The sequence below is a fragment of the Glycine soja genome, chromosome 11 (genome assembly GCF_004193775.1).
Source record: "Glycine soja cultivar W05 chromosome 11, ASM419377v2, whole genome shotgun sequence".
Taxonomy (NCBI): domain Eukaryota; kingdom Viridiplantae; phylum Streptophyta; class Magnoliopsida; order Fabales; family Fabaceae; genus Glycine; species Glycine soja.
Genome location: NC_041012.1, coordinates 27,455,062 through 27,471,297, shown reverse-complemented (window position 1 = coordinate 27,471,297; position 16,236 = coordinate 27,455,062). Strand labels below are relative to the sequence as shown.

General features: G+C 39.7%; 1 protein-coding gene across 1 annotated transcript; it reads left to right on the top strand.

Annotated features, from left to right (window-relative positions):
* The first annotated feature begins 14,397 nt into the window (after nt 1-14,397).
* LOC114373123 lies at nt 14,398-15,036 on the top strand. Its single transcript, XM_028330662.1, has one exon. The coding sequence runs from the start codon at nt 14,398-14,400 to the stop codon at nt 15,034-15,036; it is 639 nt and encodes a 212-aa protein (XP_028186463.1).
* Nucleotides 15,037-16,236: the final 1,200 nt, after the last annotated feature.

Here is a 16,236-nt window from a genome sequence, read left to right as displayed (position 1 = left end):
CATCAATCCTTTGTTCCCTAACAAGGGAAGTCCACCAATAGAGAGCATACCCTTGAAAGCTAAGGGTAGCCAACGGAACTTTTCTCTCTTCGCTAATATTATGGCAAGCAAAGAGTTGTTCAACATTCATTTCCCAATCTAAGTATGCCTCAACATTATCTTTTCCATGGAAATATGGGAGGCTAATATTAACCTCTTGAGGCCTTCTATCCTTTTCTCTTCTTTGGGAGTGATGTTTAGTATGTGAACTATGGCACCCTCTATAATACTCGCTAAGTTCTTCACTTAAACTCTTGCAAGAGTCATGACTACTATAAAAGGCATGTTTTTCTCTTTTCATTTCTTTCATTGTTTTTCTTCTTTCTTCCTCTCTTTTTTTCTCTCTTTCATCTTGACTTATTTCTTCCACTCTTTTTTTACCTTTTTCTTTTCTCTCTTGTTTTTCTTTCCACAACTTAAGGGATCTCAACTCATCTAATATCTTATACAAGGGGTCCTTAGGAGTAGAACCCTCACCATTAACACTAGATGAAGAATGAAGACTCATGTTGGTTCCTAAGTTATGGTTCTTTCTTGTTGGGGGTTTGAAAACAAAAGGTAAAAGAAACTATGGTTGAAACTAGCCAAAATAAACACTAAAAGAGGTGTGAAAGATAAGGCAAAAACTAATTGGTAAAAGGCAAGATATCTAGGTGGTTTGACAATGGAGGGTAAAGGAAATAAGCTATGAAAGTAAGCAAGAAATTAAAGTGCAAGAAATGCAAACTAGGCGGATTCTAAGAGTGTTTGGATTATCTCATTTAAGGTTCCTAACAAAACACTCACTTTCCTAAGGGTAAATTGCCTAAAATTATTACACACAAATGGAAGTAGGGTGACCTATTGGAGGCTCCCAACTTACTTCCAATGAAAGGCCTTTTTGTTACAAAATTTGAAAGCAAAGCAAATTGCCAATTACAAAATTACAAAAAAAAGTCCTCAATTGTGGTGGTTATTCTCTCTTTGGTGTTTCACTCAATTTTGGAGTTCTTCTTAGTCCAATAGCTCTTAAGGTGGTTGACCCCTTGCTTCTTGACTCAAAGTCTTCAAGGTATGGCAGCAATCCTCCTTTCCAATTCCCTATATGGCAACTCACAAGCAAGGAAACAAAGAGACAAGCAATAACCAAAGACCAAAAAAAAATGAAATGAAAGCTAAACGAATAGAGTTTTAACAAGACAAATTTTCAAGGATTATTCAACAATTAAAGCAATGAAAAGCACACAAAAGCAAGCTAGGACTCAAAGAGAAGCCTAGAATGGCTCTAGAGTAGAGTAAAAAAATAAAAAAAAATAAAAAGACTCAAGAAACCTCTAGTTTTGGCACTTGTTTTCACAATAATTTTCTATTGAAATTTCAGAACTAGGATTGGTATAAAATAGGTGTAACGACCCGCCTCGTCACTACGGTATCCACACTCTAATATTTGATAATTTCAATTTTTTTTATAAAAAGAACTCCTTTAATTTTTGCTTATGAAAATAGATGTGATTTTGTTACAACATAAATTCATCCAACAACACGCCATTACTTAAGTGAATATGCATAATTACATAGAAACAATAATTCGGTACATGTCATACACATAACGAAAATTAAATATGTTCATATATATAATTAAAAATCCAATTTTACATCTTTAACTCAACAAAATAAAACTTAAAAACCAACTACGGAGGAGTTGATTACAAAACACAACTCCCTCCCAAAATAACGCCAACGTCATCACGTCGACTCGGCGGCTCCACACCAGAATCTTACTCCCTACACCCTGCCACTGTCATTCTGCTCCCACGAACAAGGTTCATGATCATCACAGGTATCAACCACACGATACAAAATTGCAAAGGTGAGTTTATTATAAAAGAACCAATACCAATTCCAAATAACCACAATTAGCAAGGAACATAGGCAAACATGATAAGCATACACAACAATCATTATTCAACACTCATATCCAACAAATATTCATCATTCACATCCAACAATTACTCATCATCCATCCATGGACCCAATCAAGACTGCACAGAATGATGCATGCACCTAACTCAACACTCAGATGCAATGTGGTACGTACCAACAACAACCAAATATAAGGAAATAGCCTAAGCATGTCCACACGACACTCTCACTTAGGGAACTGTGCTGAGTTTGTCGAGACCACCCGGTTGTGCACGTAACAGCCCCCCTCCCATAGGTGATCAACCTGGGAGCCCAAAGGTGTTCCCTACCAGGTGACAGCCCCCTAGTACAAAGTACACTTGGCCACAGTTAGTCTATTTCCTGTGTCGTATGAGCTATGATCACGGCCAAAAGTAAATGCCAAAGACCATGGACCAATTAAAGCACCTAAGCATCCCCTCAGGAATGCTTAGATTCTCTAACCACGCTAGTTACCCACGTCTGGGCCATCCGACAAGGTCAGTGCACTCTACCCCCCTTGACATACACTTCATACGACGTATGATCATGGCCAAAAGCTAGTGCCAAAGACCCTGGAAGGTCAGTGCACAGTGCCCCCCACGATCATACACAACATCCAACGTATGAACGTGGCCAAAAGTTAGTGCCAAAGACCCTGAAAGGTCAGTGCACAGTGCCCCCCACGAACATACACAACATGCACATGCCAATGCATTTCCAACATCAATGAACAAATCGTATTTCCATGTCATTCACAACATAAATATCATCTCATCTCAATGACGTTATCAACAACAACAACAACCTCATTTCATATTCACATATTCATCAATAATAAAAATTCATGTTGACATGGTCTTTATTAACAATGTCATCTCAAATCAATATCATCATAATCATCATTATCATCACATATCAATTAAAATCCTCAATAGCAACATCAACAACAATTCAAACAAACACAACAATATCATTTCCACACGCACAGTCTTCAAACAGCCAAAACAATATCATTCATCACAATACATATATATATATATATCGCATCCCATTAGTTAAAACGTAATTTTCTTTGAGGAAAAATCAGCATGCAACAGGGACAGGCAGATATCCTCATAGCTAGGTTCCCTGACCCTAACTATGGTGTTAAAATGGTAAACTTTATAATAAACTCCCCTTACCTATAGTGAGCTACCCCACGGATTCCTCGTCGCGTCACTTGAATATTCCTTTTTGTCCTTGCTTGTTGATTCCACACAAGCCTCTACCATGCCAAAACGAAGGAGACTTAGTATGGACTTAAGAAAACAAAGCTAGTAACAGTGATCTGGGTCAAACACCCACATCACTACATGAAAGAGCTGAGCGTATTTTGGGTTTTACAAAGGAACGTAATTTGGAAATTCCGACCACGCCAATGTGACCGGGGTTCAGTGTAGGTTACGAAAATAACATGCATTTCATGAAAGGATAACGCTTACAAAGTCTCTTTCTCTAAGGTTTTTCAAAGGAAGCATAAGACATGCAATGGCGGTTGCAAAGTCAGAAAAGATGCAAAGACAAGATGGAACTAACAAGAAACAAGCATAGAACCATGGTTACCTCGAAAGAAAACGAAAGGTCAGATTAGGCTTTTCGTTCTCTACCGGAACCGCAAGCCAAGTTGGAAGATTCCGCTTTGGTTGAAGGGTTCCTCTCGGTGTGGGTTTTCAATGGAGAACAATGATGGTTTGTGGTGGCTAATGGTGGATGTGGGTGATGGAGAAAGTACTTGGAACTTTAGAAATGGATTTGGAAGAAAGAAAGAAGAAGAAATGGCATTTTTCCTAAGCTACAAGAAAGCAAAGGCTGAAATGCTTAAATAAGAGATGCTCTCGGGAACGGATGCTTCTAGCACACTCCCGATATTTTCTCAAAGATCCCAACGGTTAAAGCATGGTAAAGTGTCTTGTGAAGTTGCAAACCAAATTTCGAGAAGATCCAACGGTTAATGAAGGCTGGGCAGTGTTTCTACCGAGGCAGCTCCATGTAGTTTTCTCTAGAAGTTTCATTAAGAGGCTTCCTCCAGAAGCTTCATTAAGAGGCGTCTAGCACACTCCAGACATCTTCTCAAAGATCTCAACGGTCAGATAATGGAAAAGTGTCTTGTGGAGTTACAGACCAAATTTTGAGAAGATCCAACGGTTAACAAACGCTGGACATCGTTTTTACCGAGGCAGCTCCATGTAGCTTTCTCTAGAAGCTTCATTAAGAGGCTTCCTCCAGAAGCTTCCTCGTGGCTTCTTTGAGAAGCTAGATCCTTATCTATCCACACCCCTCTATTAACTAAATTAACTTCCTTAAAAATAATTACGGATGAAAATAACGCAACAAATAATCAAACATCAAACATAATTACTAATAATATATAGATATATATATCAGGGTGTTACAACTCTCCCACCCTTTTAGAAATTTCGTCCTCGAAATTGACCTTACTCAAACAAGGATGGGTGAGGTTCTCACATCTAACTTTCTAATTCCCACATGGCATCTTTTCCTAATGCACCTCCCCACATCACCTTGACCAACAAAATCTCTTTCCCTCTTAGGTGTTTTGTTCGCCTATCCCCGATCCTCAAAAGCAATGTTTCATATGTCAAATTCTCCTTCACTTGTACATCATCCAATTCAATCACATGGGATGGATCACGGATATACTTACGGAGTTGAGACACATGAAAGACATTGTGAAGATTAGAAAGAGACGGGGGTAGTGCAATTTGGTATGCCACAGGGCCAACTTTCTTAAGAATTTGGAAAGGACCAATAAAGCGAGGTGTGAGTTTTCGGGATTTCAATGCTCGACCAACCCCAGTCCATGGAGTGACTCTCAAGAATACATGATCACCAACCTCGAATTCCAGATCTTTCCTCCTCTTATCATGATAACTTTTCTGCCTACTTTGAGCAGTTCTCATCCTTTCCTGAATTAACTTAACTTTCTCAGTGGTTTGTTGTACCACTTCTGGTCCTAAGGTGAGGCCTTCTCCGGGCTCTAACCAACATAGGGGTGTTCTACACCTTCTACCATACAAAGCTTCATAGGGAGCCATGCCAATGGTAGAGTGAAAACTATTATTATAAGTGAACTCTATCAATGGAAGAAAACTCTCCCAGCTTCCCTTCTGCTCTAAGACACATGCTCTTAAAAGGTCCTCCAATGACTGAATGGTTCGTTCAGTTTGGCCATCAGTCTGAGGATGGTAGGCTGAACTCAATCTAAGCTTGGTTCCCAACGCTCTGTTCAAGCTCTCCCAAAATCTAGAGTTAAATCTAGGATCTCTATCAAATACTATGCTAGATGGCACACCATGTAACCTGACAACCTCACTTATATAGAAGGTGGTCAACTTCTCCAAGGAAAATCTGATATTAATGGAAATGAAGTGAGCAAACTTAGTCAATCTGTCAACAATAACCCAGATAGAATCTAAACCTCTAGGGGTTCTAGGTAGTCCTACCACAAAATCCATGGATATACTGTCCCACTTCCACTGGGGTATCTATAAGGGTTGTAACTTCCCTGAAGGTCTCTGATGTTCTATCTTAGCCTTCTGACAGACTTGGCATGAATTCACAAACTCACTAACCTCTCTCTTCATGTTGGGCCACCAAAACATCATCTTTAAATCATGATACATCTTGGTAGCACCAGGATGGATGCTCAAATTACTCCTATGTCCTTCCTCTAAGATCATCTTCCTAAGTTCAGGCACATTCGGAACACAAATCCTATCTCGAAGTTTCAAAACTCCATCTGATCCAACATTGAAACTACTGTCCCTTCCTGACTCTATAGCCTCTAACTGAGTCCTTAGAAAAGGATCAATCTTCTGACCTTCCCTGATATCTCTTAGTAACTCACTAGTGATCCTCAAAGTTCCTAATCTTACACTATTAGGAGTAACCTCACATGCAAGACTAAGGTCTCTAAACTGTTCCAGGAGATCCATCTCTCTAACCATCAAGGAAGACATATGTAGAGATTTCCTACTCAAGGCATCAGCCACTAAATTGGCTTTATCGGGATGGTAGCTAAGCTCAAAATCATAATCCTTAAGAAACTCTAACCATCTCCTTTGTCTCTTGTTCAGCTCCTTCTGACTAAACAAGTATTTAAGGCTCTTATGATCACTAAACACCTCGAACTTAGAGCCGAACAGATAATGTCTCCAAATCTTAAGGGCAAAAACTACAGCAGCCAACTCTAGATCATGGGTAGGATAATTCCTCTCATGAGTCTTAAGTTGTCTAGAAGCATAGGCCACCACTTGGCCATTTTGCATCAACACTCCGCCTAAACCCATCTTTGATGCATCACAATACACCTCAAAGGGTTCTCTCGGGTTAGGCAAAACTAGCACTGGAGCGGTCGTCAATCTTTCCTTAAGGATCTGGAAACTATGCTCACATTGGGTATCCCACACAAAAGCTTAACCCTTACGAGTCAGTTTAGTTAAAGGTAGAGCCAACTTGGAAAAACCTTCTATGAATCTCTGGTAATATCCTGCTAAGCCCAGAAAACTCTTAATCTCAAAAACAGACTTAGGACTCTCCCACTTAAGAACAGCTTCTATCTTAGAGGGATCCACTGCTATACCCCCTTGAGATATCACATGCCCTAGGAAACTAACTTTCTCTAACCAGAACTCACACTTGGACAACTTAGCATAGAGTTGTTGGTCCCTAAGGGTATGCAACACAATCCTCAGATGTTCTTCATGTTCCTCTCTAGTCTTGGAGTATACCAAAATATCATCTATGAATACTACCACAAAACTATCAAGGTAAGGGTGAAAAACTCTATTCATGTAGTCCATAAACACTCCTGGAGCATTAGTCACACCAAAGGGCATGACCAGATACTCATAGTGACCGTAACGGGTCCTAAAAGCAGTCTTTGGTATATCCTCAGACTTCACTCGGATCTGATGATAACCCGACCTAAGGTCTATCTTACTAAACACACAAGCTCCTACCAACTGGTCCATAAGGTCATCTATTCTAGGCAAAGGGTACTTATTCTTAATCGTTACCTTATTCAACTGGCGGTAATCCACACACAACCTCATGGTTCCATCTTTCTTCTTCACTAGCAACACTGGGGCTCCCCACGGAGATACACTAGGCCTAATAAACTGCTTATCCAACAACTCCTCTAACTGTTTCTTAAGCTCAGCTAACTCTATAGGAGACATCCTATAAGGAGCTATCGATATGGGTCCAGCACCAGGTACTAAGTCTATGGAAAACTCTATCTCTCTCTCAAGTGGCAGACCGGATATATCCTCAGGAAACACTTCAGGAAACTCTCTGACAATAGGGAGGTCACACATAGAAACCTTTGTCTCTACTTCCAGGCTATACAAGATCATGTACACTTGAGCATCTTCCTTTAAAGATGTCACAACTTGGTTGGCAGAGATAAACATCATATCCTCACTCACTCTAGAATCATCAAACACCACACTTTTATCAAAACAGTTCAACAAGACATGGTCGGAAGATAACCAGTCCATACCAAGAATAACATCAATCTGACTCAAAGGCAAACAAATTAAATCAATGAAGAATATCCTACCAGAAATCTCTACAGAACAATTCAAACACACATCAGAAGTTAACACAGAACCACTAGTAGGGGTCTCTACTACTAGATCTTTATTTAAAGAAGACACATAAAGCTTAAGTTTTTCTACACACAAACAAGATATAAAGGAATGGGTGGCACCAGAATCAAACAACACAATCATAGGAATCCCAATTGTGAAACATCTACCTTGGATTAGATCTTTGGATTTCGAAGCTTCAGCACCATTAAGGGTAAAGACTCTTCCCGTGGTCTTTGGATGTCTAGTTTGGTCATTCGGGCCTCCACCATTTTGCTCTTTCTTGGGTCGTGAACAATCTCTCAGAGTGTGTCCCTTTTTTCCACAATTAAAACATGTTATGCCTATATCGGGACAATTCGAGGAGATGTGCCCTGGCTTACCACACTTGTAACAAATGATATGAGTGGAGAACGTATTGGGTTTGCTACCGCTACCACCTGCAAATCCCCTAGCAACAGTCCTCTGATTGTCATGGCGGTTACCATATTGCTTAGGAGGAATCGGATATGGTTTTCCTCGATGTTGAGGCCCATTCTTTTTGTTCCTCATTGGACCTGTACTCCTATAGTAGGCCGCCCTATCTCGGGAGTCTTCATCCCAAATTCGGCACATATTAACCAAAAGTGGGAACTGACGAACACCTTGGTAATTCACAGCTTGCTTCACTTCAGGTCGTAAGCCATTCAGAAACTTTTCACACTTGGAACTCTCACCATCTCTCCCTTGATAATGGGGAAAGTACCTCACCAGCTCCTCAAACTTGGCCGCATATTCAGCCACAATCATACTTCCTTGCTTAAGCTCCAAGAACTTCATCTCCTTCTTGTTCCTAACATCCTCGGGAAAGTATTTCTCCAAAAACACTCTCTTGAAGACATCCCAGGTCACATCTTGACCTTCAGCCTCTAGGCATTGGCGAGTATTCTCCCACCAATACTCAGCCTCTTCCACTAAAGTATATGTACCAAAAGCAACCTTTTGCCTCTCCGGACATGCCATAACTCGAAAAATTTTCTCAATTTCCCTTATCCAGTTCTGAGCACCATCAGGGTTGTATCCTCCATTAAAAGAAGGAGGGTTGTTTCGTTGGAAGCGATCCAACCCCTGGTACTCAACAGCTCCACCAACTTCTCCTCTATTCGGATTCCCTATGGCCTGAGCTAAGGCTTGAAGGGCATCCGCTATCGCACGATCATTCCGTCCAGCCATCACTCCCTATACACACCAGGGAGCTAGACATGGAAGGAATACACACAAACAAAGAACCACACAACAATCACAACCATCACAAATTCCTACTCAGTTACTCTTGAGAGTTGACAACTCAAGACATTAACACCCACTTTCCATCATTTGCATTTTCTGATCGCTTGCCATATCATTCCATTGCCCTTCACAAATTATACAGGTGGTCAGTCTGATAATTCGTGACCCGACATTGAAATTTATGGTATAGCAGACATTAGAAAAACAAATTCAATACGACTACAACAATCAAATTTCTATAGCTCATTAAAACACAACTAGTGAGTAAGTGCTAATAGCAAATAACGAACATCAAACATCAGCAAACAACCAACACCAAGCATTCAACAAAACAACCAGAGAATGCACAGAAAAACATAGCAGACACATAACTCACTGGCCGAAAGGTTCGACCTGCTCTGATACCACTAAATGTAACAACCCGCCTCGTCGCTACGGTATCCACACTCTAATATTTGATAATTTCAATTTTTTTATAAAAATAACTCCCTTAATTTTTGCTTATGAAAATAGATGTGATTTTGTTACAACATAAATTCATCCAACAACACGCTATTACTTAAGTGAATATGCATAATTACATAGAGACAATAATTCGGTACATGTCATACACATAACGAAAATTAAATATGTTCATATATATAATTAAAATTCCAATTTTACATCTTTAACTCAACAATATAAAACTTAAAAACCAACTACGGAGGAGTTGATTACAAAACACAACTCCCTCCCAAAATAACTCCAACGTCATCACGTTGGCTCGGCGGCTCCACACCAGAATCTTACTCCCTACACCCTGCCACTGTCATTCTGCTCCCACGAACAAGGTTCATGATCATCACAGGTATCAACCACACGATACAAAATTGCAAGGGTGAGTTTATTATAAAAGAACCAATACCAATTCCAAATAACCACAATTAGCAAGGAACATAAGCAAACATGATAAGCATACACAACAATCATTATTCAACACTCATATCCAACAAATATTCATCATTCACATCCAACAATTACTCATCATCCATCCATGGACCCAATCAAGACTGCACAGAATGATGCATGCACCTAACTCAACACTCAGATGCAATGTGGTACGTACCAACAACAACCAAATATCAGGAAATAGCCTAAGCGTGTCCACACGACACTCTCACTTAGGGAACTGTGTTGAGTTTGTCGAGACCACCCGGTTGTGAACGTAACAGCCCCCCTCCCATAGGTGATAAGCTTGGGAGCCCAAAGGTGTTCCCTACCAGGAGACAGCCCCCTAGTACAAAGTACACTTGGCCACAGTTACTCTATTTCCTGTGTCGTATGAGCTATGATCACGGCCAAAAGTAAATGCCAAAGACCATGGACCAATTAAAGCACCTAAGCATCCCCTCAGGAATGCTTAGATTCTCTAACCACGCTAGTTACCCACGTCTGGGCCATCCGACAAGGTCAGTGCACTCTACCCCCCATGACATACACTTCATACGACGTATGATCGTGGCCAAAAGCTAGTGCCAAAGACCCTGGAAGGTCAGTGCACAGTGCCCCCCACGATCATACACAACATCCAACGTATGAACGTGGCCAAAAGTTAGTGCCAAAGACCCTGAAAGGTCAGTGCACAGTGCCCTCCACGAACATACACAACATGCACATGCCAATGCATTTCCAACATCAATGAACAAATCGTATTTCCATGTCATTCACAACATAAATATCATCTCATCTCAATGACGTTATCAACAATAACAACAACCTCATTTCATATTCACATATTCATCAATAATAAAAATTCATGTTGACATGGTCTTTATTAACAATGTCATCTCAAATCAATATCATCATAATCATCATTATCATCACATATCAATTAAAATCCTCAATAGCAACATCAACAACAATTCAAACAAACACAACAATATCATTTCCACACGCACAGTCTTCAAACAGCCAAAACAATATCATTCATCACAATACATATATATATATCGCATCCCATTAGTTAAAACGTAATTTTCTTTGAAGAAAAATCAGCATGCAACAGGGACAGGCAGATATCCTCATAGCTAGGTTCCCTGACCCTAACTATGGTGTTAAAATGGTAAACTTTATAATAAACTCCCCTTACCTATAGTGAGCTACCCCAAGGATTCCTCGTCGCGTCACTTGAAGATTCCTTTTTGTCCTTGCTTGTCGATTCCACACAAGCCTCTACCATGCCAAAACGAAGGAGACTTAGTATGGACTTAAGAAAACAAAGCTAGTAACAGTGCTCTGGGTCAAACACCCACATCACTACATGAAAGAGCTTAGAGTATTTCGGGTTTTACAAAGGAACGTAATTTGGAAATTCCGACCATGCCAATGTGACCGGGGTTTAGTGTAGGTTACGAAAATAACATGCATTTCATGAAAGGATAACGCTTACAAAGTCTCTTTCTCTAAGGTTTTTCAAAGGAAGCATAAGACATGCAATGGCGGTTGCAAAGTTAGAAAAGATGCAAAGACAAGATGTAACTAACAAGAAACAAGCATAGAACCATGGTTACCTCGAAAGAAAACGAAAGGTCAGATTAGGCTTTTCGTTCTCTACCGGAACTGCAAGCCAAGTTGGAAGATTCCGCTTCGGTTGAAGGGTTCCTCTCGGTGTGGGTTTTCAATGGAGAACAATGATGGTTTGTGGTGGCTAATGGTGGATGTGGGTGATGGAGAAAGTACTTGGAACTTTAGAAATGGATTTGGAAGAAAGAAAGAAGAAGAAATGGAATTTTTCCTAAGCTACAAGAAAGCAAAGGCTGAAATGCTTAAATAAGAGATGCTCTCGGGAATGGGAGCTTCTAGCACACTCCAGATATTTTCCCAAAGAGCCCAACGGTTAAATCATGGTAAAGTGTCTTGTGAAGTTGCAAACCAAATTTCGAGAAGATCCAACGGTTAACGAAGGCTGGGCAGCGTTTCTACCGAGGCAGCTTCATCAAGTTTTCTCTAGAAGATTCATTAAGAGTCTTCCTCCAGAAGCTTCATTAAGAGGCTTCTAGCATACTCTAGACATCTTCTCAAAGATCTCAACGGTCAGATAATGGAAAAGTGTCTTGTGGAGTTGCAGACCAAATTTTGAGAAGATCCAACGGTTAACAAACGCTGGACATTGTTTTTACCGAGGCAGCTCCATGTAGCTTTCTCTAGAAGCTTCATTAAGAGGCTTCCTCCAGAAGCTTCCTCGTGGCTTCTTTGAGAAGCTTTCTCAACAAGCTTCTTTCAGAAGCTAGATCCTTATCTATCCACACCCCTCTATTAATTAAATTAACTTCCTTAAAACTAATTACGGATGAAAATAACGCAACAAATAATCAAACATCAAACATAATTACTAATAATATATAGATATATATATATCAGGGTGTTACAATAGGCACCAATTATAGAACAAATTTTGAGCCAAAACAACAAGCGCACTTCCCTTTCACCTTTTTTTTTCCTGGACACTGATTTTTCAGCCAACTTGTGTGATTTTTCTTATTTTTTCCTTTAATCCAAATCGCTTGGTTCTTTTTTCATAATTTTTTTCCAGATGTCTAGAAAATTCAGTAAATATTTCATCTCAAAACACGGAGTGACCAATTCCCAGTAATTTACACAAGTTCGTATATCCAAGCTGCCAGGTTCAGCGATTTCAACCTAGAAATCAAGAGTAGTGTTTATGTTGCTTGAATCTTGGATAGTTACAATTTGTGTTTGCTAATGCTCAATTGCCTTGAAGAACACAATTCAAGAGAGCTTACGACTTATTTTGATTCACAAATCCAGCCACAACTCAGCACCACAACTCAACTTCATCATAGGCATCATGTAGGAAACTTAGAAAACAAAAAAAAGTTCAATAACAAGACTACTTCTAGGAATTGATTTAGAACATGTTATGAACTAAATAACATGCATGAATTAGACTCAAAATTCAAAAGATAGGCTAAGAATGACAAGAATACATGAACAAATGTATCTAGAATTCAATCAACAAAGTAAAAATTCAACACAAACTTAGAACATAATGTGAAAATTATTATGACTAAACATGACTCTAAGATAATAAGGATTAAGTGATTTACACTTAGATTTTTGTGTTTTTTTAATCAATATTTTGTAAGAAAATTTATATCTAAAGGTTCAGCACAAGAATATTATGAATAAAAAATGATAGAACCTAAAATCAACACAATAACATGATTCAAGAGTAGATCTACAAAATTTGAACCATAGAAATGCAAGAACAAGTGGAGATCTAAGATTTAATTGGTTTATTTTTTTTTTAATCTACTCTAAACAGCACCAAACCACAAGACAATGGAGGATATACATGGAGAATAAGATGAAGAACAAGGAATTAAAGAGAATTCACCGAACAAAAAGATAGAGGAAGCAAAAGAACATCACCAAGATGAAGATGCTCTGATACCACATGATGTAAGCTCCATTGGAGCTTGTAGGCCTAGGATCTTCTTTATCAATGGATTCCTTTGCTTCTTGGAAGATGAATGGCAGTGCAATGGAGAAGGAAGAGAGAGAGGAGATGCCACTTCAAGGAGAAGATGAGTCTAGAAGAAGCTCACCACCATAGGAGACCATGGATAAGAGCTTGGAGGAAGAAGGAGATGAATGAAGGGAGAGGAAGAGAAGAGCACGAAATTTTGTGCTCTAAATGAGCTCTGAAATCTGAATTTTAATTTTCAAATGATCAAAGTTGAAAAAATGCACACACATGACCTCTATTTATAGCCTATGTGTCACACAAAATTGGAGGGAAATTTGAATTTCTATTCAAATTTCACTTGAATTTAAAATTGAATTTGTGGAGCCAAATTTTGGAGCTAAATTTTCACTAATTATGATTGGTGAATTTTAGCTATGGTTCAGCCCACTAATCCAAGATCAAGTCCAAGATTCTCCACTAAGTGTGCTTAGGTGTCATGAGGCATGTAAAGCATGAAGGACATGCACAAAGTGTGACTATATGATGTGGCAATGTGGTGTAGCAAGCATATGCTCACCTCCCCCTCTAAAATTAAAATTGGATTGGGCTTCTCCCAATTCAATTAAATTTATTTCTCAACACTCACATCAAATATTCACTTAATGCATGTGAAATTACAAAACTACCCCTAATACAAAAACTAGTCTAGGTGCCCTAAAATACAAGGGCTAAAAAATCCTACATTTCTAGGGTACCCTACCTACATTATGGAGCCCTAAATACAAGACCCAAAAATAATGAAATCCTAATCTAATATGTACAAAGATAAGTGGGCTCATACTCAGCCCATGGGTCCAAAATCTACCCTTAAGCTCATGAGAACCTTAAGGCCTTCTCTTACATCTCTAGCCCAATCTTCTTGGAGTCTTCTATCCAATGCCCTTGGGGGGTAGGATTGCATCACCATATCCTTTGGTACCTTCTAGGAAGGATAAAGAAAGACATCTAGCTAGATTTCTGGATATTTTCAAGAAGCTAGAAATTACCATGCCATTTGGAGAAGCTCTACAGCAGATGTCGCTCTATGCTAAATTTCTTAAAGGCATGCTAACTAGGATGAACAAGTATATCCATAGTGACACCATAGTTGTGGAGGCAAACTACTGCGCTTTGATTCAACGTATCCTTCCACCAAAACATAAAGATCCAGGCAGCGTCACTATACCTTGTTCTATAGGTGAAGTTTTTGTTGGCAAAGCTCTTATTGATTTGGGAGCCAGCATTAATTTGATGTTGCTTTCCATGTGCCGGAGACTTGGAGAGTTGGAGATAATGCCTACTAGGATGACTTTACAGTTAGCAAATCGCTCCATCACCAGACCTTATGGAGTGATTGAGGATGTTCTGGTTCAGGTCAAGCATCTTATCTTTCCTACTGACTTCGTTGTAATGGACATTGAGGAAGATGCAGATATTCCCTTAATTTTAGGACGTCCATTCATGCCTACTATAAGCTGTGTAGTAGACATGGGGAAGAAAAAGTTAGAAATGGGTATTGAAGACCAACAGATCAGCGTTGATCTATTTAATGAAGAAAGAAAATTGTTGGACCAAGATGTTTGTTTACAGGTGAAGGAGTTAGATGAGAAGGTTCTGAAGGAGAGAACCAAGATTGATCTAGGATAACAAAGAGCTATGTGTCAAGCTAATGACGTTAAATGAGCGCTTACTGGGAGGCAACCCAGCCCTTTTTAATTTTGTTTTTTCTTGCATAGTCTAGTTTGATTTCTTGTGATTGTGTGATATTCAACATGTTTGGTATTGAAGAAAAGGGTTCATAAGCTTTTGTGAAGAGGTGGACAGAAAAAGAACTTAGAAAAATTTTCAGTTGTTCACTCACTAAGTGCCAAGTCATCACGCACTAAGCGAGCTGTTGGTCGCACTAAGCGCTTGGACCCCTGACTAGTGGCTGGATGGTCGCGCTAAGCGTGATTTGTTGCGCTAAGCCCAAATACCTCTCAGGATTTTAATTCTTTCGAATTGGGCTCAGCGAGGTGATGCGCTAAGCGCAACTTCTTCTTTGTTTTGAAAATCTTTGGAATAGCGCTAAGCACCAGAGAAGCGCTAAGCACGGGCCATCACTACATTTAAAAGCATGTTTATGCGCTAAGCACCACCTTTGGCGGCTAAGCACAAGTTGCAGGACCAATCAAAGTTGCAGTATCCGCTAAGCGCAACCTTGCGCGCTTAGCCCATAAGCTTCTCTGGAATTTTAAAATTTTGAATTGGGCTTAGTGAGCAGACGCGCTAAGCGCATGGGCTTTAAAACTCAAACGTCATATCATCTCGCTAAGCGCGGCTGTGCGCTAAGTGAGCAATACGAAACTGCTAAAATGAAATGGGAACTGCCTAAGCAGTTACCATTTTCACTCAAAGAGCGTTTTCCCTTCCTGTGTGCATTTGCCCATTTCTTGCATTTCCTTTATGTTGTGCATCAAATTTTCTGACACGCTAAGCGCCATGCTGCGCTAAGCGAGTTCATCACTCATGTTCAAGATTTTGATTTCCAGATGAACACGCTAAGCACGGCCCTGTCGCGCTAAGCGCGTTCATCTTCTTCGTTGAATATCAATGTTGAACTCACTAAGCACGCATGTGTGCTAAGCGAGGGATGTGTTTCAGACACTTAGAATTTTTGAATTTTGTTGAGCGCTAAGCGTGCTTATCATGCTAAGCGCTATTTCGTTTCTTTTTTTTTTCAAATTTTTTGGAATTGGGCTTAGCGAGCCTACTCGCTAATCCTGTGTTTTCTTTTTGAGTGGTTGTGCTAAGCGCGGCTTGTCGTGCTAAGCGCTAATCCCTCTCTGTTTTGAAAAATTGTGGAAT

Excerpts from the sequence above, each read along its gene's own strand:
- LOC114373123 (XM_028330662.1), top strand. The coding sequence starts at position 14,398 with ATGCCATTTGGAGAAGCTCTACAGCAGATGTCGCTCTATGCTAAATTT.